Consider the following 26,362-nt stretch of genomic DNA (forward strand, 5'->3'; position numbering starts at 1 on the left):
TGAACAAAGGCAAAACCAGCCTTATTTGGGGTTGTAAATGAGAGTTTACGATTGGCACCCTGTGTTCAAGATTGAGATACAATGTAACATTACAATGCATTGGTCCATGTACAAGTCGTGTTTATTTTAATTTCCCCAGACACACTGTGTGCACTCTCTGCACAGGACACACAAGTTTGCCTGATGCTATTGCAGTGATCTTATAAAAGCGTGTTGCTTCAATAAACTAATTGTTGTGTAGAAGCTTTATACTGCTTTTTTTATAGTAATGAATGAAAGACTCCGAAGTGGTATCTTGTGTCTCAATTTTTACTAGTAACACAGGGGCCCAATTGTAAACTCTCATTTACAACCCTTGGCAGGGTCTGTTTTGTTTTTATACAAGCAGAATTTCTGACTGCATCAAGTTGGCTTTATCAACAGTAAAGTGGCCACGGGTGTACTTTACTTGTACAACATTTTATTATCAAAAAGAAGAGCTATTTGTATACATTAAAAATGTTGAATTTCTTTGTTTGTATTTTATTAATATTAGAGAAGACAATTTTGTTCTATTTTGTAGAAGTACTGCAATGATATGATGTTGTTGTTGTGTGAGCGTTAAAAATAAATCCTCTTTTGTCAACTACGCTTCAGAGAATATTCATATGTCTTGATAAGGATATGTCCAATCACAGACAGTAGAGGTTGGAAGACCCCTCTACTGTCTATGGCCCAATGTGTGACCTTTTTTGTAACTTTTTGCATTTGATTACAGGAAGGAGCAAGTATCAACAAATCTCTTCATACCCTTGGTAAAGTTATCTCAGCGTTGTCTGAGAGATCTATCCATAAAAAGAAGAAAGTTTTCATTCCGTACAGAGACTCAGTACTCACATGGTAAGCGGTTTCATTTTCTCTACAGGCTGATAACAGTAATTACATGTATAATGTTTGTTGTTGTATATCTGTGTAGTCCCCACGGACACCGTCCGGGGGGACTTATAGGTTTGGTCATGTCCGTGCGTGTGTGCGTGCGTCCGTGCGTGCGTGTGTGTGGTCCGTCCGTCCGTCCGTTCACGCAGATATCTCAGAGATGCCTGAAGCGATTTCATTCAAACTTGGTACAAGGATTACTTCATATGTCATACAGATGCACGTCAATTTGTTTTGTGATACGATCCAATATGGCTGCCAGGCGGCCATTTTATTACGATTTTTTCATGTACAGAGCCATAATTCAGGCATGTTTCAACTGATTTTATTCAAAGTTGGTACAAGGACATTGACCAATGTCATAGATATGCACATCGATTCTTTTTGTGATACGATCCAATATGGCCGCCGTGCGGCCATTTTGTTACGATTTTTTCATGTATAGAGCCATAACTCAGGCATATCTCAACCAATTTCATTCAAAATTGGTACAAGGACATTGACCTATGTCATACATATGCACGTCAATTTGTTTTGTGATACGATCCAATATGGCCGCCAGGCGGCCATTTTATTACGATTTTTTCATGTACAGAGCCATAACTCAGGCATGTTTGTACAGATTTTATTCAAAGTTGGTACAAGGACATTGACCAATGTCATAGCTATGCACATCAATTTGTTTTGTGATACGATCCAATATGGCCGTCGTGCTGCCATTTTGTTACGATTTTTTCATGTACAGAGCCATAACTCAGGCATATCTCAACCAATGTCATTCAAACTTGGTACAAGGACATTGACCTATGTCATACATATGCACGTCAATTTGTTTTGTGATACATCCAATATGGCCGCCAGGTGGCCATTTTATTACGATTTTTTATGTACAGAGCCATAACTCAGGCATGTTTCAACTGATTTTATTCAAAGTTGGTACAAGGACATTGACCAATGTCATAGATATGCACATCGATTCTTTTTGTGATACGATCCAATATGGCCGCCGTGCGGCCATTTTGTTACGATTTTTTCATATATAGAGCCATAACTCAGGCATATCTCAACCAATTTTATTCAAAATTGGTACAAGGACATTGACCTATGTCATACATATGCACGTCAATTTGTTTTGTGATACAATCCAATATGGCCGCCAGGCGGCCATTTTATTACGATTTTTTCATGTACAGAGCCATAACTCAGGCATGTTTGTACAGATTTTATTCAAAGTTGGTACAAGGACATTGACCAATGTCATAGCTATGCACATCAATTTGTTTTGTGATACGATCCAATATGGCCGTCGTGCGGCCATTTTGTTACGATTTTTCATGTACGAGTATTCATGTACAGAGCCATAACTCAGGCATATCTCAACCAATGTCATTCAAACTTGGTACAAGGACATTGACCTATGTCATACATATGCACGTCAATTTGTTTTGTGATACGATCCAATATGGCCGCCAGGTGGCCATTTTATTACGATTTTTTATGTACAGAGCCATAACTCAGGCATGTTTGTACAGATTTTATTCAAAGTTGGTACAAGGACATTGACCAATGTCATAGCTATACACATCAATTTTTTTTGTGATACGATCCAATATGGCCGCCGTGCGGCCATTTTGTTACGATTTCTTCATGTACAGAGCCATAACTCAGGCATATCTCAACCAATTTTATTCAAACTTGGTACAAGGACATTGACCAATGTCATAGCTATGCACATCAATTTGTTTTGTGATTCGATCCAATATGGCCACCATGTGGCCATTTTATTACGATTTTTTCATCTCCTGAACTACAACTCAGACATGTATCAAGCGAATTTATTCACAAGTATTTTTATCACAGACCTAATGAAGAGGACTCTATCCTCTCTGAGGACCTGTAATCAAAGCACCCATTAACAAGTGGGGACTGTGTCATCAACGATGATTGTTGTATATCTGTGTTATCTCTGCACATTGATCGGAAGGGGCAATTCATGCTCTATCCATCAAAATTAGGGGGCAGACTTGAAATTTTAGGAGGCACTCCAGGGCTCGAAATTAGCGGAAGTCCGTGTCCACAGACTTCCAATTTTCCCTGGGGATACCAAAATCTGTGAAATGGTAGCCCACACAGACTACTAAAGCCTGGGACATGAAAATCTGTCAGTACTTGGTGTCCCATGTCTGGTCTGTCACTTTGGGACGAGCTAAAAGCAGTCAAACCCAGCTGGACACAGAAAGGCCAGACTATGACTTTGTTATGCAAATTACAAAGACGACCATGCAATGGAACTTTGCAACAAAGTTTCAATGTCTGAATTGATGTACTTGGATGACAGACACAAGAAATGATGGCCAATAAAAATGCATTTTCACTACATTTAGATCATAATGTATCAATCACAATTACCTCCCTAGCTCATGGTCTATTTTTAGCCCGGCTACACTACCAGTAAGTCTCATCTGCTGAGAAGGCTGTGGTCAATTGTTGACTATCAAAATTTGCATACAACTCTGAGAATGAAACTGGTTGTCAATAGATCACCAAACTTTTGAGTTTCACTGTTGTCCATCTGTTTCCTTCACATCAAATGACTAGAAAATTCACTTCATGGGCAGAATCTTGAAAAATAGCTTTTTCTTGTCTTGTTAATTAAAACAAATATCACTACACTAAAATATGCATGGGCTACCAGCCATTGTCACTGGGCTACCAACTTCAGAAAATGGTTGCCCTAGTGGACTACCAGGGAAAGAATTAATTTCGAGCCATGCACTTTCATGTCATCATTGATACATGTATCAAGTTCTGTTTTCAAACTTAATTGTTATCAAAATATAAACATAAAATTGCACTTGTTCCCATGGAGACCAAACCACAAAATTTACTGACTTTCCTTTGAATTTGTAAACTCCAAGTCTGGTACGTCACTAGAGTAGAATGGCAGGTGAAATTTTGATTTTCCAAGAGAGTGGTATCACTAGAAACAACTGCAAATTCACAGATTGCTTCACCGATGTACTGATATCAGTGTACATACCTAATTTATGCAACTGTTTCAGAGATACATTGACGGTCAAAGGATATCCTTCAGTTCACTCTAGTAAACTAAAATATGAAAGCTTATCTTGGTTTCTAAAGGCAATACCAGAAATTCGTATATTTCCTGCACATGGACATCAATCTTCTGTATTGATGAGTCTTATATTTGATGTTAATCAAATTTGAAAAACTCAAACAGAAAGAAATTGTTGAACACTAAAATTAACAGTATATGAAAATGAAAAGAATTAACTTCACATTTAGATCTGACTGTATAAATATGCATGTACCGATATTGTTACTTATACTATATAATGGCTTTTGACATCACAGGTTGCTAAAGGAGAGTCTTGGAGGGAATTCTAAGACAGCAATGATAGCCACCATAGGACCCTCTAGTGCTCATTTTGAAGAGACAATGAGCACGCTCAGATATGCCAAACAAGCTAGGACCATTGTCAATGTCGCTAAAGTCAATGAAGATCCAAGTGCCAGACTCATCAGAGGTCAGTTTGAAAACGCAATATTTTTTTTGGCCTAAAAAATTTTGACTTTTCAATGAACTTGATTAATTCTTTGACCATTTGTGTTGATTATGTCAAAGAGTAGTGTAATGGTACTTCTGGAGTCCACATGTGATCATGTGTAAAAACTAACAACTTTTCAGTGAATTGAATATTTCTTGGACCATTTTGTGTTGTTTTATTAAAGAATAATGTCAGTTTTTGTGATGTGTAAGTATATCATCCAACAGTACATCTGGAGTCCACATGTGATTGTGCTAGATGATGCACCGTAATTAAAAAAGGACAAGTGTCAGTATTACATGGCAATTAAATAGTCCAGATGGATTGATTATTCAAGAAGCATGTAACCGGTAACCTACAGACTTACAAAACCATTCACAAAGGAATAATTGCCGCAGTTGCCATGGTGACCATGAATTGTAAATGACAAGCACAGATAATCAACTTGCTGGATATGTTAATGTTATTATTTTTGGCTTTCCGTCGTGATATACAAATGTAGGTATATAACATTACTTGTGCTGTCAATATGAAGGAGTTAATCCACACAATGTTTCAGTGGTAGCAAAGAAACTTAAAAATATTCTGCTAAAATTATGAATGAAGAAACATCACAGGGTTAAACCACTCATTTCAGTCAGTCAGTCAGTCACTGCAAAACAGGAGTTCAACACTTCACTTTGCTTTGGCACCATTTCAGATAACAATAGTTATACAGTAATTATTTATGAAAACAGGAAGAGTAATTGTAGATGTTTTCATGAAGGCAGAGCTGACCTCAATTCTATGTCACCTTTGCTTTCATATCATTCTGCTTGTATTTATTTACTGACACAAGTTGCCAGGATGTCTGTGATACAGTATGGTCAGGTCATTGAACTTAGATATTAGATTTAAGTCGACTAATGTAATGGACAAGTTGGGGTGGTTGTGATACGATGGAGTGGATACAGTCCATCAAATGTCACTGCAGTTGTAGTACAGTCAGAAATGCCTGCCACACCAAGTGACAATCAGATATGAGTGATAAGTCACACAGTAATCACTGAATTTACCCATATCGACAAATCTCAGTAGATTTATGTTATGAAATCAGATGAATTCTAAGCCACGCATCCGTCGTGTGTTTCCTGTGCTTTTCTCAGCATCGGTAAGTTTTAACTCTTCAGGCAGATGGCATGTTTAAACTTGTTCTAAGACTACAGTTGCATTTCTTTTCATCAAATTTTGCATCGGTGATGGAGGACATGGGTTCTTGAAAGGATGTGTTCAGGTGTTTTGCCGGTGTCAGGGTTCAAACTGGTTTTTATCTTACGTTCCACAGTTTTATTCAGTTATTTATTTTTCTTGTCAGTTTGTAATATCTTGCTTTTATGCTACTGAAATCTCTGAAGCAAAAAAATTTCAGTTTTAAATACTTGAATAATTTCGTCTTAAATAAATAATCCATTGCAGTTTCAGGTCAACTTATCAATAGTAAACATTTGTCAATGAAAACTTGAAATTTCAAAAAGAGCCTGTTTTGAAAAAAGTTTGTATTTGCTATTTTTGTCACCCTTATCTGTGACATGAATGACTTCATTGAACATGATATGAATGTTTTATGAAATATTTTCAATACAATAAATTAATGTCTTACTCCGTGTCAAAATGATAAAATGAATTAGAATCTTTTAAGTTTTCACAATGGATGTATTTTGTGGGGAGCCAGATTTTTGTAGCAAAATAAGTGAAAGCTAAGAATGGATTTACTCCGGATCCATTATTTCCATGGAATTCATCTTTTGTAGCTGCCAAATTTGAACATTAAATTGAACGTTGTCTTTTTATCTCTTCAGAACTGAGAGCAGAGATTGAAAAATTGAAAGGTCAGTCCCAAGGTGGTATGGTCTCAGAGACAGACTACCAGTCATCTCTCAGTGAGATTGCTTCACTCAAGGAAAAATTACTGGAGTCTGAGCAGGCTATGACAGAGGCCACCAAAGCCTGGGAGGAAAAACTGAAACAGTCTGAGAAGAGAAAGATGGAGGAATCAAAGGAACTGGAGGTGAGTGTGTTTGTTTGTTCATTTGTTTGTTTGTGCAAATTTACTTGTTTTTCAATTAGTTCTCGCAATGTTGTATGCTATTCAGTGCTACAGTATCAGTAAATCATAAGCCAGAATCAGGTTTCTTCAGTGTTATTGTTATACGTTGAATTAAGTCCAATAGGGCAGTTCACAGTGTACGTTATTGTTCTCTCATTAATGTGCAAAAATATATATTTGTCTGCATTTTTAGATTAGGCTTTTGAAAATTATGCATGCAAGAATGATGAAAACACATCTTAGTAGGTAACTGCTGGTGTGACAATGAATACTAAGAAAACATACCGGTATTGGCCACTCAGAGTACAAGCTGTAAAAACAGCCATGCATGCAACATTGATAAAATTTGTCCGCATTTCAAGCAGCGTCGTCCGATGTTGCGCGTACGGCTACATTTAGTAACAAACCTGTAACCATGAACAGCGCTACTAAGAAAACAGGATACCAGTGCTAACAAAAAAAATGGTGAAATTCACTGTTGTCAGTTCAGTTGTTATAACTGGTATCGCCTTTTTTTCAGAGAGCTGGGGTGTCTTTCAAAGTTGACAACAAGCTACCAAATCTGGTCAATCTAAATGAAGACCCTCAACTCTCTGAAGTTTTACTGTATCTGTTGAAAGAAGGAACAAACAGAGTGGGTCACATCAGTGGAGATTCACAGTTTGAGATACAGCTGTCTGGAGCTCTCGTCTCAGAAGCACATTGGTGAGAAATCTTGCAATTTTCTATAAAAATTCAATGAAGAATATTGTGTATGGTAAATTGGCATTGGAGCATAGGAGGGTCTATGGTTTAAGACTTTCACTTACTGCTCAAAGTGTTATGCATTCTAATGGATTATCAACCCTTATCCAGCCTGACTGGTCACCCATCTGCTAAGTCGATAAAAGCAGTATTTAGCCTAAAACTACTGGTCCAGGAGTTTTGTAATGAAGGGCCCAGGGCCCTCCAGTTCAGTACAGGGGTATCTGATGTAAATGGCTGCCGTCGGGAAACCAGAAGCCTCAATATTTTTATTTTGTTTGCTGCACAACAGTCATTTTATGACACCTTATTGGTAAATGAGGCAAATTGAGATGTCACTGGTAAAGATCAAGCGAAATTAAATCCAACATAATCGCCTGCCCCGTAATAATCACCCATGGGCCTATATGTTGATGGGCATGTTGTCAGAATAGGCCCATCAACATATATGGTATGATACAGCAGTAAAATCATGTTGACAATATCCATGTTTTCAAAGAACTTAATTTAAAATTCTCTAATCGTTGTTAAAATGCAACATATAGAATTTGATATGCCTAACTGGTTCTAGCCAACTTGATATGATGGCTAAATAGGCTAAATACAAATTAACTTGGCAGGATAAGGGTTGATTGATGAAAGAGCAGTAACTACAAAATACTGTACAACTTTGAAAATTAGAAATTATTTGTTATGCCCAAAGTCATGCATTTAATGTTGTCTAAATTGCTAACATATTGTTGTAAATATGAAAAAAACAAAGTTTGTTTTTATCTTAAAATAAACATGCATTGGAAATGTTAAAATTGGGACATACATGTAACCATGCAATTAAGGATAAGGAATGCAGCTATCTCAATATGGATATACAAATTTGTTTGTCTGTAAATCTGAAAACAGAGCCAGAAGCCATCACTGCCTGCAAACTGCAATACACCTGCTTAATGTGTGTCGGGCATGGCAGTACCATTATCACTTGGGCATTATGTCAATGTAAACACTGAAACCCTCAAGAAATAAATTGACCCTCTGGATCTGTAACCCTGTCATGTCATGACCTTTCACCTGTAAGCTGATTAACCACTTCAGCAATATCAAAAAAAGAAAATGAAAAATATACTCCGTGAACAAAAATGTTTAAAGTTTGAGTGTTACATTTAATTCAAATTTGTTATGGCTGCATCAGTTGATAATGTTGTCATTGTCTTATTCTGAATTTAAATGCAATGATTCTTGGTCTACTTCAAGCTCATGTTGCAGTGCCCAGTATTTAGCACACATGAAGCTTGTCAATTTAAAAGCAGCCTGTATCGATATAATTAATATTAATGTACTAATTTGCTAAATAAATTAAAAACCCATCTCATTTTGATTCTATTTAACCCTTGACTACCTATGGCGCTGGATATATCCGGCGCCATATTGAATTACAATATACCTTGAGTGCCGGAAATATCCGGCACAGTTAAATAGGCGTATTTGCTTCGTTTTTGTCGCTAAAAATCCCGTAATTTCGGCGTCGGCACGTAGCACGACTAAGATTTATGTATTCCGATCTGGCTTGAATGTGATTGCGCCCCCGTACGTCCGAGTATGGCCAAAATCCGGAAGCAAATGTCGTGACCCATGACCTCGACCCTGAAAGGTCAGGCTGATCACAGAAGCGTCGCGCTGATTGTTTACAGTTTTCTGAAGTACGGACAATCGCGAAGATGTTTATGTTTTTTTTTTTATGAAATGAAATGTTTATTTATTGAAAACAAATGATTTATATCAGTGTTGGAAACTGACCAAAATATTTGCCAGACATCAGGACTGGTAACTTTCAATACTTGCCTGTCCTGCCAGAAAGTTGCCGGTCCTGAATTTTTGACAAATCTATTCATTCAAAAAACACAAAACCATTATGTACTTCAACTGTAAACAACTTTATTTTCAACATGAGTATTAACTATGATCTTACAAACAAACTGTTCTGAATTCCACTGTTTGAAATGAATTCTAATCCGAGACTTGAATAAATACAAAATTTCTACAATAACAATGCTGATAACACTCTGATTAATTAATTAGTTAATTCAAACACACTTTGCCCATATCACTCAAACAGTTAAAAGGTTTCACGATAGCGGTTTTAACAACGGGAAAACATTTTTTTAAAAATTTGTCTCCATTTTATGCCACTTTATCGTATAAAACCAAGATGCAATCTGTCATCGAATTGGTACTACAATCAACCAAACTGAAAAGATTGCTGAGCAATACAGAAAACATCATCTGGCAAAGAAAATCACAAACTGAGAGAGTTGCCATTAAAGTAATCAAAGTTGGCGGCATGAATAAATAAACCAATACTCTCCTCAGACCAAACCGATTTCAAAGGCCGTTTACAGCAAATATTGTTAATTAACGAAACCATGAAACCTGGGAATGGTTAAACACAGAGAAACAAAATTTATTTCTCGAAGCAGCCCTTTTCAACATGCTTTTCAAACACCGGAAAGCAGGCACCAATATCGACCCTAAATCTATTACAAAGTCCACGAAAAATTGACACAAAACTAAAAGTTCGGATAATCGATTTAAATGCCTAAAACAAACTAATTGTTGACAGATTAGTACAACATTTACTGTTAACATAACGAGCACTAGCAACGCTCAAAATATGCCCTAAAACAAAAATCCTTATAAGCGTCCAGAAACTCCGGTCGATGCTGGTCATGTTAATTATAATATGACACCACACACCGGATCGCTCACTATAGAGTCAGTCAATAGTGGCTAACTCTCTCAATAACGAATCTGGCTTCTCCTCCTCGAGGACGAAGATGACTTCATCACACAACCAAGCGGAGGGGATACAAAACAAGAGAGCGACTGATGAAGGAACCCCATTTTGGTTCCGAAACACCGTTAAGACGAATCACTCAATCAACAAACCGGTTTACCGGGGACCCAGATCACATGACTAGGGTCAAAGCACTATCGATTCACCGGTGTCTCGCCATATATTCCACACAAAATAAATGCAATGATCCTTTTATTCACCATATCGTAATACTAAGCAATCTTGGTAGAGCCGATGTGTGGAGTTGCCCTCATTTTCCTTTATATCCTTTATATCTTTCCTTTATATCTTTATATTTATAGCACTGGCTGATATCGCGCAAATCTCGCTTAGTGTGAGATTTACTGGTATGAGCGACTTCCTGTTTACCCGTGTTTACATGTCTCGCTTGCATTGCGGTCCGGCGTCACACCGCTGCACAGTTTCAGTAGTCGAAGTCGGACGCTACTACATTTCGTTTATTTTACACAACATTTAGAAGCAGCTGATCGATGAGATTACTGGGTATGCCGTATGGGCTACTATCGAGAGCCCGACACACGGATGTGGAAGTACAATTTTCCTCCCGTCCGACTGAAAAGTTACCCGTCTCGGACGGGAGGACGGGCGGTAGTTTCCAACGCTGATTTATATGTAAATATGTTCTATTAACAGCAATATTCGTGAATGAAACTAGAGGAAATACAATTTTTTACGATAAGCCAGTGAAATTTTATAGTAGCCATATTATCAATATGGCTGGTCACATGACTGGTCATGTGTTTGGTCATGTGATATGTTGTTCCCTAAAATGTATTTTAAATATTGTGAATTATTTTTTGATAAATCATAACCATTTTAGATGCATGTTTCTGCAAGGAAGACATAAAGCAGGTGTTTACAAATATAAAATGTGTTGATTTTCAAATACAGAATCGAGTCAGATGCTGATGTTTGTGGTTCATTTACTCTGCCTTTTGTGAGAAAATCTTAAATAGCTACATCTATAAATAAAGTAAAGGGTAGTTATTATTACATATATGTAAAGACAATGCCATGAAAATTGCAACTGTATTCAAATTTGCGTCATTTTATGGATTCAAAACACGTCCTGATGCTTCAAATATTCATATTCTTTGCCAAATCTAGTCACATGATATGTCTTGTGACCAGTCACGTGACCTGGAAATACAAAACTTATTTATAAAAAAGTGGGAAATTTCATGCTGATTCAGAAAATATATGGTTTATTGGTACTTACTTAACTTTTAGTCTAAGCAGTGTTCATGCAATTACCACACCCCAGATTTTATCAATATTTACATAGGGGCCTGGTATATAGGAATACATTGGCCTTGGTAGTCAAGGGGTTAATGATTTCTAGTTTTATGAATTAACTTCACTTATTTTTTATTTTCTTCTAGCAATATTACCCACCTAGATGATATAGTTACAGTTTCTCCACTGGGTCAAGCGCAGACGTTTGTCAATGGAGCACAGATTACTGAACCCACTGTGTTACATCATGTAAGTAAACCAATGGAATGACTTACAGGTTACAAACCCGCAGCTATAAAACTTGCACAATCAATAGTCTTTATAGGGCTTCTCTCTAATTGAACAGTGAACACTTTCTAAAAATTCCAACCTATATAACTGTTTCTTCAAATATCATTATCTGTTGTACCGTACAGTGTTTTGTATTTTGCTGTTCAGTAAAGTTCAGCATCAGTGAACCCACATCTACTGCCAAGATATCCACTGTACAATAAATTACAAATTCTAAATGTCAGATCATTAAAGCTTTAATCAATTTACCATCTGTATTTCAAATGAGACACTGACAATGAAATGTCTCATGGGAATTCAATGGACAGCATATCAAGTCAAGTTGAACTTGTTGGAAATTGTTTTAGCTGCCAAGTTGTTAAATTTGTAACTCACTTCTAGTTGAATCTTATTTGCAATGTGTGAACTGTAAACATCCATAGTTGGCCCAGACCATTGTGACCTTCGTAAATTTCTTGTATTTATGTACAAATGTTTTATCATGAAAGCATGGTATGTTTCTTTGGCAGGGTGATCGGCTTGTGATTGGTGACCATTACTTCCGAGTGAATCATTTGCATGAAATCCGAAGTGGCAGAAGGAAATCAGCGACAGGAACGCCGATTGATTTTGAATTCGCAAAGAATGAACTCATCACAGCACAGAATGCAAAGTAAGCCATCCAGTCAATGTTCCTTGAAAACTGTATGCATTTAAGGTAGAATGCGCCTCGAAAGTGAAGGACTTAAACTTTTGCTCAAACTTCCCTCAAAGAAACTTTCAACCATGCTCTTACCAAATCAACAATAAAAATCAGGGTCACCATGCAAAGATTGGAACTAGCGAAACAAATTACCCAACAATTTGCAATAGTTGAAATTCAAAATGGCCACCATCCTTGTGTTAACTCTATGAAGGAAAAGTAAGAAAAAGTAGGATGGTAAAAGTTTTTCTTTCTCCGAGAGCTTTAAAATGAGCCCCAACAAGTGGTAGATTAGGAAAGAACTGTAGAAATTTGAGTCCAAATATCTGTCCCCGAGGCGCATTCTACCTTAATCCATTGGCTTTTGTTGCATAATAGCTAGTCTGAGAGTTTATTTCATGCTTGTATCTCTTCTGTAAATTCCCAAACACTAAAACAATGAGGAGATGGAATTTGCAACAAACTGTGAAGTCATCTAACAGAATGACAAATTTAATAATTAGGATGATTCATGATCTCACTATGCTACTTTTCTGTTGGATCTCCAGACTTGAGGCAGAGTTGGAAGAAGCCAGGCTTAAAGCACAGGAAGAAATCATGGCGGAAATCCAGAAAGCAAAGGTAGGGATGGGTGAGGTTTTCAGAAATACAACTTTTATGTCCCTCCAATGACTGTACTCCGTAATATAAAAGACATGGGGTGCTCTACAGACTCAGATATCACATGATGACAGTACAAACAAACCCATGTGTATGATTGTGTACGGAAATACACACATTTCTATGAACATTTATAAAAATGGTTTTGTTTACTACTGTAGTCCATTTGAATTCTTGGTTTAAAGTATTCTGTAATGTCATTCAGAAAAATATTCAAGTCGCTGTATTTAAAAAATAATTTTTGAAAGGGAAATTAATGGAAACACTGATTGTTACTGGTACTGTGATTAATGCCCATGACTCTGAAGGGAGGAAGTTCGCTGCAAATTGCTCATTTTGATGAAACTTTCGAGTGATATACAGATGTCTGCTGTCTTACACAGGAACTTGCTCAGCAACAGATGGACACACAGAGAAACGACTATGAATACAGAATGTCCAGACTTGAAGAACAACTTGTAAGTAAACACTGCCTGTTCTGTCAATCCATGCCTTTGCAGATGTTTCACAATATCACAATTTAGAACCACTGTCATATTTAGCAACATGATGGAGAATTGTATAATATAATCCATGGCCTGTAATGTTTTCCGTCTTGTTTTAATCAATATTTCATCAGATATGTGACTCTAAAGGAAACTTTAAGAAGTTCTATCCACCAGCAGTGTTGATTCCGCACAAGCGTAATGAGTTGTGGAAATATTTTCTGTTGACAGAGAAAAGAGAGTGAAACCAGGGAACAGGAAGAAAGAGTTAAACAGAAAGCTGTGGAGAAAATAGAAGCTTTGGAAGAACAGAAAAAGGTGATGCTTATAGTCTAGTACACTGCAATTGTAATTGAGGGAAAGTACTCCAGGAAGGAGCAGGTTGAGATACATTAATAATTTGCAGGAGATATGCCACATTACAATTACATAAGTTTGATGTGTGCGTTAATTACTTTCAAAGTTCCCATTGGATTACTGACAGTTGATGTACCGGTATTACAGTTAAATGTCTAAAAAGATTTTAAAAACTTGTAAACAAGCTTTGAATGGTTCTACTCTGGAATTAAAAAGACAATGTGTTCTACAGACTCAGTACACCCAAGAGATCATGTGATGGCAGTACAAACAATCCTACTTGTAATAATGTGTCTGTGAAATACACATACTTCTATGTGCGTTTGTGTACGTGGTTTTGTCTGTACCATGGTCCATTTGAATTCTGAGTTTAATCTATGGCTCCATTCCTAAAGAAGCATGTTTCCTGTATTAACAAATTATTCAAGAGGCATAGTTTAAATCACAGGCCCCATGTTTGCATACGCTTTCCAGTGTGGGCAACTTACATGTACTCACGCTGAGAGCTGGGTACCAGATTTGCATAAATTCAAGGCATGCAAATGATATTGTAATGAGGGACAGCCTCTCTTTGAGATGCAGCCTTGAGAAGCATCATGGCAGCCCTGCCGACCGTAGGATACAGATCACCTGAAATTTCTTGCTCTATTAATCTGTAATCGTTCCTTTTCAAACAACGAAAATCATGTATAAGCATTTTGAAGAGTAATGAACCACCAGGTTCCTTGTTTGTGCCGTTTTATAGCAATAAAGTAAGCGAAACAGACATTTATTTCCCCGTAGCATTGTGGCCTGGTCCATAGCAACGTCTAAACATAGGGGATACGCATCTGTAGATTGATTGGCTAAGAAACAAGGGTTAAAGGCTGTGAACCCATTCAAACTCTGTATACATATTCATGATTGGTTTTCCCGCGTTCTGTATGAATTGGAACAGTGTAGGACTATGTTAACGCGAACGACGCACTTTTACAGCGCTGTAACTATGCGATGACCTCACCCCAGCGTTCAGAAAGCTCCGCGTATTTGATACCCGGTGGTAAGATGTTTTATGCTTTCATGAAGTTTATCTCGTGTATAAAGATTCTGTATACATTTCTTTTGAAATTGTTAATGTTAATTGTCGATTAAAAATGACGTGTAAACCCGGACGTTGTTTTGCCGTATAAATAACTACACCGTGCATGTGTGTCGGCGAAGCCACAGACGCTGCACAGACACGCGTGACACTGTGCATGGAGGGACATTACGTACAGATACCCACGTACCCTGCAACTGAAGTGGTACGTCCACGGTCAGTGTATACGTGCGTGTAAACTGGCGGCCATCTAAGTATGAATAGGGAGAGACGAAGTCAGATTTAGAGCAAAGTTTCGCCGGCGATTTTTCAGTAACTAGACCTTGAACACCAAAAATAATTAATTACACAAAGTAATGCAGGTCTGGTCTTGGAGAAAATACCCAATTGGGGTCGTCAAAGACTTGCTAACGAAAAGGACGCACTTTTTAAGAGGACCTTGCACTGGCCGCGGTCAAAAATAACATCGGGGATTCACGAAAAACTACTCCACAGAAGTTGATTTTTTCCCCTCCAGACTATGATAACACTTGTTAGGAACGAATAGAACGGACAACTTGAAAATCTATGGAGCGCTTTAACGAAAATCTGTATTTTCCCACTACGGAGAAAACCGACCAACCGTCACTTGTGAGCGCTGGGTGTGCGTGTTGGTTTGAAGCAAAATCCTCATTATGCATGCAAATTAGGTACCCAGCTCTCAGCGTGTACTGTATGAGGAAATCTTATATTTTCTCTGCGAATGTTATTTTGCCAGATTTTGGAACAGGAAGTTCAGTCCAACAGGAAGAGACTACAGATGGAAGCCTTGGCTGCCAAGCATGCCTTGGAAGACACCAAGTTCTACCAAGCCAGGATTCTACAGGAACTGGATAATGAAAAACACAAACTGGAAAGAGATGTGGAAAGGTTACACCGAGCCAAAAAACTCAGAGAACAGAAAACTAAGAAGGGTTTAGGTAAATTTAGAGCCTTTACTTTTTCTCTTGTTTGCATTCATTTTCTAGCAACTTATATTTCACAAGGCTTCATTATGTGTTCCAATGCTCTTAAATGTGCAATAATACACTCAAACAAAAGTCATAGCACATGAAACGTGTGCATTTTTCCAACACAGTCACTGATCACAGAAGAAACTGACTTCACAGCTCGTATGCTGTTGTTAAAATCTGCTAATGCCTTGATGTTTGGAGTAGGACCATACTCAGTTAATATGCTCTTTCATGTGAAGCTGATAATAACACCTTGTTATTGGTACGATGCCTTATAGTAATTTTGTGTGGTACTCATGAAATTTAAGGCAGTAGGACAGTTAACTTGGATTCAAAACAAAAGGAGCTGCTGAGGAAAGCTGAAACTATTTGGTACGTCTCCCCCCAAAAAAACTCTGGTGATATTTATAATAAGTTTGGTAAAATAAACATATGTTATCATTCGTATCATGGTCATCAATCTTGTCTTTTACAGACGCCAAGAAGAACAGTCGGCGTGATCTGCTCAGAATGTCCATGTGGCTGCAAGAAGCCAATAACATCAGCAAATGCTTAAAGAAACACACAGTAAGTCAAGCTCCATCTATGAATAACTCATCCAGTGCTTTGCTGCCACAATGGGTACCTGCCTCAACCTACCTGTCTCAACCTTCATACTCTTGAAGATTGTTGAAATGATTTCTGTGGCAGAGTTGAACGGCTGTATCAGGAAATGGGGATGAAGGGGCTATGTACATGTTACTGCCTGATAATTCACCTGCTTAATCATAACTGTGTTACAGTACAATCTTCAAAACATGTTTTGTAATTCTCTTTTCATCAGATGTTCAGTCGACATGACGAGATGGAAGGAGAGGAGGTCACCTTCAAGATTAGACTCAACAACACCAAACTGGGCATCACAACGCTCTGGTCACTTGAAAAATTTGAAGACAGACTGATACAAATGAGAGAAATTTATCAAGTAAGTAGATGACATAATAGTAAATCAGAAAAATCAGATGCATTGCTTCATGATTTTATTCCAGTTAATATTGTCCCTTGGTAGTTATTCTTTATATGTTGATTTATACATTCAAACAACACTGATTAACCTGATCACCCCCCATTCCCTGTAAACAGGTCCATACTCACCATTGATAACAATGGGATTGGGCCAAACCATTGTGGTGAAAGGGTTAAATCACATGCACTTTGCATCTAAGAGTACATTGTTTAGAAAATCAGACAGCAGATGCAGCATAACAGACTAATGGGATGGTTGCCTGTTGTTTTTTTTTTGCATTATGCTATTAGCAAAAAGGATGCCAATCATACTTGAAATGTTGGAAATTAAGACTGAGCACTGTTGAGTGTAAGCGAAAAGAAAAAATAAACATACAAGGGCAAATCTTTGTACTGTAAAAACATTTTATTTACCTTTTTTGTTTTTTTTGTTTTTTTTACACAAACAGCAAGGTGGTGGAGCAGACAGCAATTCTGATGATCTATTTTATGATCCTAATGATCAGTGGGAGAAAGATTACAAGATTCAGAACTCACCAGTTTTCAAAGCACAGGGGTAAGATGTGTCTGTATTTCTAGTATTCCAAGTCATTTTCACAGGGGTAAGATGTGTCTGTAATTCTAGTATTCCAAGTCATTTTCACAGGGGTAAGATGTGTCTCTTATTCCAGTATTCCAAGTCATTTTCTGGTATATTGTTAATATTATGGATCAAGACCACTAATTCACTTCGTGGACCTTTAAGTTTTGATACTTACATGGATGCTTGTTTGGTTTGAACTTTAATTTGAAATATTTTTGTAAAGATATTTTTCTGCTTGAGTCAAAATGCAGACTGTTATGAATAATGGCTGTAGCATTCTGTGGTAATATGAGGCGTTTAAGGCTCATGGAACTCATAGCAATGAGTTTTGTCAAAAACACCACTGAGGGCGCTATTTTCATTGCTAACTCAAAATTTCCATGGACTTGCCCACACGAAAAATTCATCAGTACCAAGCTGACATTGACCCAACACCTGCCATGAGGAATCATGCTGCTGAATTTTTAAAAAAAGGAAAATTGAGCTCAAGGCTACTGTGGTAGCCTATGGGAAATTAATTAATGCTCTTGTGCCTAACAGAACCGGGTTTGTGAATTGTTGACAGTATATATGTTTCTCCAAAGAGAGACAAGACGCTTCATGTGATGTTTTGCAATGTAATACTGTATTATTACTATCAACAATGTCACTGACTTTGTGTGTAAAGGTCTGTGCCCTTTTTCTGAATTTGCAGTTTTGCTGAAATGTCTTCCTTCTGTGTAAATTTCAGATGTGAGAAGTACTGTTTATATCAGGCTACCATCCTGTCATCAGCATGTTGACTGTTTCTTTTATCTCATCAAAATCACTTTCAAAGTTCTCACACCCTCGCATGGTTTCTGTTCTTATTCAGATTTGACAGTTTCAAGACACCCACATCATCCCGGCTGTCATCCTTATCCAGCAGGACATCTTCAATTCCATCAACACCAAGTAGTGTTGGAAGACTAACTCCCAAAACTCCCGGTAATACTGCACTGGAACATAACTGCAATTATTCTAAAAGAGAAATGTTCCTCAGAAAATTTTCCACCCAAAGAAATGACATTATCATGCTAGTTTACTTGACATGTTTTTGTTTGAATGTATGCACTCTTAAGATTACCAGAGATATTTCGGTTCCTATTATTCTGAAATTCAATGCATCTATCTTGTTTGGTGAAGCTTTTGCATTTCTTAATTCTGTCTTTGAGAACTTTCAAGTTACAAAGCGCGAGCAACAAATACTGAGACTACAGAAGTGGAGTTAAAACAGCAATTCCCGGTTCTCACATTAGTTTTTCTTCACATCAAATATTGATGTTAGTCCGGTGTTCTCCTTTGAAAGTTGTGTCCAGTTAATCAATTTGCTCAGAGAAAAAGCTGATAGCCAACCTGCACCTTTACAAATCGTTTTGTATGAGTGAAAGATTTTTATAGTTTAATTCTTTTCTTTCCCATACTTTGTATCAGGAGTATCTGGACTGAACACCAGGACATCTGTAAGCAGTGTCCAGTCTAATACATGCCAGACAGTGCATCAGCTTTGCAGATCACTTCTAATGACCTCGCTGGACAGATTCAACAACATTTCAAGTCAGGAATTTAGTGTGGTTGACATGATTCTCACAGACATGCAGAGACTCAAGTCTGCCGTGGAAAACATCGATAAATTCTGCCACAGAATGGGAGATGATGGCGCAGATTCTGAACTCTCTGAGAACCCAGACTACCTGCCAAAACAAATACTAGAAGCCAGTGCATCTGCTGATCTGCTACTGTCACACATTTCATTGTGGAGTTCATATCACTCAAGTTTTGACAGTGGAATTGTCAGAGATCTGACTGAACAGATGGTTGATACTACCAGGAAAACGGCTGGTAATGTTGTTAAATTGTTGCAGGTTGGTATCTGTCCTATTTCTCACTGAAGTTAACTTCTAGGCATCTTGAATTTGAATTGATGAATGGTTAGCTTTTTACAGGAGATAAAATATACAAACATGTACGTCTGTATTTATAAAGAAATCACTACCCTGATTAACTTACGTGTGTATATCTGTAAGTAATGGTATGCACAGTGTGTGTATATCTGTAAGTAATGGTATGCACAGTGTGTGTATATCTGTAAGTAATGGTATGCACAGTGTGTGTATATCTGTAAGTATGCACAGTGTGTGTATATCTGTAAGTAATGGTATGCACAGTGTGTGTATGCATCTCATAATATCTGTATGTCTACATTTGTTACATAGACACATCACTCAAATATGATGTGATATCATCCAAACTTTGTGTAACAACCCATAGCATGTAATTATGTGTATGTGTTTATATATGTGTATCTATCTGTATATGTGCATGGATATGTGCATGTCCAAATGGTTTAGTGAGCTTTACTGCCTTCATAGCATATAAAGGAATAAAAACATAAACGACATCCTTGTTCAACCAAAAATCAAGGTAAATCGAGGTAATGAAGGCGTGATTTTGCAGGTTTTTTCTTTCTTTTTTTTTCACTTCTGAGTCTACGTAGCTCTAAAAAATTTAGGGTCGGCAGGTAAAAAATAGGGTAGGTTGGGTTATCGAAACACATTTTTTTTTGGCTGAAGCATTTAGCTCTTCGTTTTCATTGCGTTCATCGTTCACTTCATTATGACATGAATTTCATATTTTATTTCGTGTTTGTTTGTTTTTTCCAGGGTTGTGATAGTGAAATTGACAGTATGGTATCAGAGTCGTACAAACAGTTGATACAGAGCATTGATTTCCTGGCCAAGATTGTTGGAGAGTTGGCCATAGCAACAGAGACAGAGATGCTGGGCTTTGCTGCTGATGCTGATGGCAATAAAGAAGAGGTGAGTTAGAAAATGCAGAAATTATATCAGGTGTTGTAAAAGCTGTGGTGGTAGACTTGAAAATTGTTTGAACTAAAAATCGAATGGTCATCACGTATCCCGATCTGTCTGCAACGTGCAATCTTTGAAAACAAGTTTGAAGGAAAGCCAGGTGATTATTCCAATGTATGTACCAGTAACCTGTATTATATTATACCCATGTCATTACCGGTGGAATTGGTGACATCGTCCCCCTAGATCATTACTGATAATGTATCTGATTATCCTGTATTGTTGCCGCAGATGTTTTCTGCATCTACAAATTCACTAGTATTGCCAAACTGTAAACTAATAGCAATAATGTACACCATCCCGGCCCATAATGGACTCAAGCAAACTTTGCACACCATAATGTACTCTGCCTCATATATTACGTTGTGCAATGTTTGCTTTCATCCATTATGGGCTGGGAGTATAATAAACATAGCATTCTATGACATTTTCACACATTTCACTCTGATGGAAATGTTGAGGTACGATATTCTATAACAGTTTTGGAAATCCCATTTTATCCTGCAAAGGTCCAATGTCACCATCAAGTCAAATTGGCTTAAACCAGTGAGGCATAACATGCTCCATATGTTGTACAGTATTTTAACAGACACTTGAATGCTTGAAGGCCCCAAAAACATATATAGTGCACACATGATTTTGATGCACTTACCCTTCGATAACATACATGTACATCTACTGTACCAAGTAGATGAAAATAGGTGCAGCATTTGTCTCAATACCACTTTTTATCGACTTGGCAGATAGGGAATTGAGAGGCCTGGCAGGATAGAAGTTCAATCACTCTGTATCATCAGTATTCTCATATTCTTTTTTCTAACTGTTTTGTGGAAAAACTTTGTCTTTGCGACATCACTCAATAGCTATCATATCTATATCTTACAGATTTCCCCATCAATCAAACAAGCTTTCCTAGATGGTGTGGACGTCTTCATTGACAGAACTTTGCAGGGAGGATTGAAAACCATCAATGAATGTGAGGGAAAGTTGAAAGAATCTATTCACAATGAAATGTCAAGAAATGATGTAAGTTGGGGTTTAACAAAGAATACATATTTTTTTATTATTATGAAGTCCTCCATATTTTACTTGTACCTCCAGTACATTAAAAAGGTAGGGAGGGAAGAAAAAACTTGAATGATCAATCAGTCAATCAATAAATTAGTTTGTTAAATGTCTTGTGGTTTTTAATATCTCAACATAAATAATTTCAAGAATGGATTATATCAAAACTTATAAATTTTCATCATCCATTGTGAATGCATTTCTGTAGAAAACAAATTCATGAATGACATCACCAGGCTTAAGATGAAATTAGATGACTTGTACAAGGTAAAAAGCACAAGTGATGGATATTTTCACTCCTCAGGAAAAAAATGCTTTTCATAATGTTATGTAAAACAATTAAGAGGATTGTAAATTGCCCTGTGTACCCAATCACCATGTGGCAATAGTTCGACCAGAGGTACCAGAATACAGCCAGAAAATGAAGTTTGAAAAAAGCAAAATTTGTGAAAAGTTACCGTTTCAAGGCTCTTTCACTTTATCAGACCCATAAATGTAATAGTAATTTACTGCTTCATGTGATTGTAAAGTTCTTTTAAAACTCTTCTCCAATTCATACTGACAAGACAGTCTCTGTTGCTTCTCCCCCTGTCTAGTCCTGCGATAGCATACTTACAAAGCTGCACATGGTTGTGGTGATGGTCCGTTTGGTTCTCATGAAGTGCCAAGACGTCCAGGTTGAGTTGGCTAGCACCTTCAGCAACACCACCATTGACAACATCAAACCAAACAGTTACTACAACAAACACTATCAGAGAGCCCAGAACTTAATCACTGAGGCTGGCAACATTACGGATAACACAAAAGCACTTTTCACTGCATGTCTTTCTGTCCCAAAAGGTATGGCAACAACTTGCACCAGATTAACAACTTAAAACTTTACCCAACCCATCTTTTCTAACTATTTTAACATTCCTGTTATGTTTACAACTGAACAATTTCTATAAATCTGCGACAAGAAGCTTATACCTAATACTTGCATTAACAAAGCAACTATAATGAAAGTTTCTAACAAAATTATAATTTGCAGCTGCAGAAAATGCATACAAATGCACAATGGTATCAATATGTCCCAATATTACAATGATTTCAATAATTCTATGATTGATTTATACTCAATTCATGACTTACACACAAGTGAACAATAGTGCCACAATAGAGCATGCAGCCATACATGAAGTATGATGTCATCATGGCATCACTTGTGTCAATGTGATGGTATCAGCTCTGTCTGTTTCTTCCTTAAAGGTATACTGTCACCTGTTCCAATTTTGCCACAGTTACCATGGAAAGAGAAATCTAACCAATCACAGATTTTAAGCGGGTGGCCGCTTTTTAAAAACAGCACCCTCATATGCACATTTTCAATACCAAGGAACGCCCTTTTGACCATATATGGGCATATTTAGATTACAGGTGACTGTATACTTTTAAGTTCTTGTACAGTCATGTTGCATGGTTTGATCGTGAGGAAATTATGAATGGGTTGACCACCAAAATCTGAGACGTACCATGAATTCCAGTAGGTTGGTTTGAGTTATTGTTGTAAACAGGGAAATGGAGTTGATAGGTAAAGGAAACTGTTCTGATTTTCAGGGCTTTTGTCTGAAATACTTCATGAAAACTTTTGTTACAGGTCAAAGGGCAGATCTGAGAAAACTAAAGAGATATACGGACACAGTCATGAAGACAGCATCACAGGTTTACGTTGCATCCTCAACTGCTGAAATAATTTGTACCCCACAAGAAGACCAATCAGAAGCCAGCGATGTGTCATCAGCCTCATCATTGGCTACTGAAGCCCAGATGAACAGCCAGGTGTACCTAGCCGTTCAAGAAGTAGAAGTCGCTGCCAAGTCATTCATTGAGACGCTGGATGACCAACTCAAGAGGGAAAAGGGACATAATGAGAACTCTCCTTCCAGAGGGGGAAAACGTCTCCTTCCAGCATCTCCTGAAATTTCACAAATTAATCGGATAAGGAAAAGGTTGAACATGGTAGACTCTGTAGTTGAACAGGAAAGCAGATGATGATGATGATGATAATGATGATGATTATTATTCAAAATATATCAAAGAAATTGATCATTGTTAATATAATGATGGTTTTGATTATGTTACAAAGCTGCCTCTTTAAGTCAACTTAAAGTGGTAGCCCCCTGTTAAACTGAAAGAAGGCATACATGCTAGGCTGCTGTATAGAATCCTTGCAAAGCTTGTATGCCTCCTCCAATTCTTGGTTAGCAGTAGACAGGACTCGTCATAGTAGCATGCAACCCTTCTTAGAGTGGCCATGCACAGTGCTGACTCAGCAGTAATAATTATATCTAGAGCCTGTCCATGAGAAGCATATTGCTCTTTTGTCAAAATAAAGTGATTGGTATCTCTAGATCAAAATCTACCATGACTAACTACTTATCAGTTATATTACCCATAATGCTAGCCTTTTTCTAATGGAACTATCATACTAGTAACAAAATGACATCAAATTTTACTTACTACTGGAAATAATAACAACACGGTGAAACCTAGATTAGTAGAATTAAACCAAGTTAGATATCTGATTACAGACGTAGAGATAAACTACCAATAAAATAAAAGGGGTGTTTGATGTCAGAGGTTATTTACAACAAAATTAACCAAATAACTTGCTTATCAGATTTACATGATTTTCCTTATTGATAATGTATGAAAATATATAACTATATATGTTGCCATGAAAAGTGTGTGAACAGATCATCTTTTTATCATCGTAGTTCAAACAGTAGCTATTGGTTAGTATATTGTAGGTGTGTATACCCTCTACAACATAGCCTCACAAACTTAAAACACTGCCTAGTCTCATAATGCACATACGGTAAGCCTCAGTAAACCATTAACTTTTACATTCTGTAGGCAACGATGTACACAAACATTTTCAAACACTAGTCCATGTGTATGTATGTTTGCATCAACACATGCCAATGTGACTGATGGTGTTTATCAGTTATCACAGATATTGCCATGTACCAATGCATGTGACTGTCGACAGAACCAAGTGCCTTTTTTTGTAAAATTAAACCGGTCTCATAGCTGACTGTCGACTACACTTTTTCAAAGATGCTAAGCAGAGGATACATGACTGTTGTAGATTTGATTTCATTTTGTGGCAGTCTAGATTTCCCTCATGGCCAAGTATTGAATGAAGCTTTGACAAGGCACTCCTTGTGAATTTTGTTGCCAAGGTTAGCAACTCGGAGGCCAAAACGGCTCAATGGACTGTCGACAGTGTACAATGCGTGAAGCTTTTCTTTCAGGAATGTTCATTTCAGCAACAATTTTGGGCATATCTTTCATAGATTCTCTGAGTTTTATATTTTTGTAGACTAGCACATACATAGATGATTTGTATCCCATTCCAAAATATTATTAATATTTACATTTTTAGCCCTGTTTGCATTCTGATATAATTTACTATTTGCAACAAACATTGACATTATATGCTGCCACCTACGATTGGTAGATTAGCTTTATACTGTACACAACAGACATAGTATAAAAACAGAGTATTGCTACAAAGTCTTCAAGATATTTGACAGAATTGCATTGTATTGTTTTTTTTATTTTTATATGTCTTGACAACTTGTAAGTTACTTTGTCTTAAGTTTTTGATAAGCTGTCGCCCAGTTGAGTGGTAAACATAGAACCTAGATACAGCCAGTCATTTTAGCAATCCACCAGTACATCTTCAGCAGTTAGGTTTTATCTGGAATCTATACTTGACATTTCACTCTGACAAGGTAACTTTATCATTTGTTGTATAATTGAACTAACCTCTGCTTCTTTTGTGCTTCTTTTTGTACAATAATTGATTATTTTGTCAACATTTCAATGATACTTAATCTTTTACAAATTATTCATTATGTGTAAATAGAAATGCAAAGCGTTTTCAGCTTCCTTCATATTATATAGAGATAATTTATGCAATAGAGAAATTATTTAAACCTTGATTTTGCAAATTACTGATATTCTCTTTCCATAAGTGCAAGTTGAAAAACACTTCACCATAGTTTTAGGTGCTTCATTCATGTCCAATCCATGTCTTTCTATACTGGATACAACATATTGGAATGTCTCCGTAGCCCATCATAGTTTTGCTAGTACTACCATGTGTATCTGTAATGGATTGAACTTTTTTGTTCATTATAAAATGTACCAAGAAAACAGCTTTGTCATGTTACTGTGTCCATTTAGAAATATTGCACAGTTGTCGCGTAATTCACTATTATAGATTTCAAATGCTCTATTTTATTAACCATCTTGAGTTTTATGTTGTCCGTGTGTGTTTTATCATCACCTGTGTACAGATGCAAAGCTGTTATATTGAGGAGAGAGATCAAAGATTCTACGATCACAGTTGACTTCTTTGTACTTAAAAAAGAGATATCAGTTTCGAAGGTTATAATTAAGGTCATATTTTTGAAATATTGAAAAGCTGTCATTTTGACTAATGATTTGAAAAATCAAAAAATTATAAGAATTTACAGCCTCTTTTGTTATATATTATAAATTTACGCAAATGAATAAAGCTGTAGGTGCATGAAAACCTGCTTATAAAAATGATTTGCTTTGGTTTGTATGTTTCAAATGTCTCCAAGACATTCGTGATCATGACTGAATGTGCATACTAGTTAGGCCAAAGTAATTAAATTCTTTGTTTTGCGTCCCCACCCGCGTAGGTTTTTAAGGTTTCCATGAAAAACACACACAGTGTATTTGAATAGGAAATTTTAGGACATGACCGCCTAGCTTTTCTGAACTAAAATTTTGTTACAATTTTTTATTTGCTGCAATCAAATTACATTGTGTTAATTTTCT

General features: G+C 36.9%; 1 protein-coding gene across 4 annotated transcripts in view; it reads left to right on the plus strand.

Moving 5' to 3' along the window:
• LOC139152620 (kinesin-like protein KIF14) overlaps positions 1-26,107 on the plus strand; it is a 40,232-nt gene extending 14,125 nt beyond the window's left edge. The window contains exons 8-26 of one of the 4 annotated variants that reach the window (XM_070725860.1): positions 758-879; positions 4,291-4,463; positions 6,323-6,531; positions 7,091-7,275; positions 11,566-11,668; positions 12,220-12,362; positions 12,941-13,013; positions 13,436-13,510; positions 13,769-13,855; positions 15,730-15,931; positions 16,440-16,531; positions 16,788-16,928; positions 17,419-17,525; positions 18,406-18,518; positions 19,005-19,435; positions 20,234-20,389; positions 21,326-21,466; positions 22,102-22,345; positions 23,142-26,107. In XM_070725860.1, the coding sequence (XP_070581961.1) occupies positions 758-879; positions 4,291-4,463; positions 6,323-6,531; positions 7,091-7,275; positions 11,566-11,668; positions 12,220-12,362; positions 12,941-13,013; positions 13,436-13,510; positions 13,769-13,855; positions 15,730-15,931; positions 16,440-16,531; positions 16,788-16,928; positions 17,419-17,525; positions 18,406-18,518; positions 19,005-19,435; positions 20,234-20,389; positions 21,326-21,466; positions 22,102-22,345; positions 23,142-23,536 (3,192 nt within the window). In that variant the 3' untranslated portion in view covers positions 23,537-26,107. The remainder of the gene's footprint in view (positions 1-757; positions 880-4,290; positions 4,464-6,322; positions 6,532-7,090; positions 7,276-11,565; positions 11,669-12,219; positions 12,363-12,940; positions 13,014-13,435; positions 13,511-13,768; positions 13,856-15,729; positions 15,932-16,439; positions 16,532-16,787; positions 16,929-17,418; positions 17,526-18,405; positions 18,519-19,004; positions 19,436-20,233; positions 20,390-21,325; positions 21,467-22,101; positions 22,346-23,141) is intronic. The other 3 variants (XM_070725861.1, XM_070725863.1, XM_070725864.1) reach the window with 3 other exon arrangements.
• Positions 26,108-26,362: the final 255 nt, after the last annotated feature.

Source organism: Ptychodera flava, chromosome 16 (genome assembly GCF_041260155.1).
Source record: "Ptychodera flava strain L36383 chromosome 16, AS_Pfla_20210202, whole genome shotgun sequence".
Lineage (NCBI taxonomy): Eukaryota > Metazoa > Hemichordata > Enteropneusta > Ptychoderidae > Ptychodera > Ptychodera flava.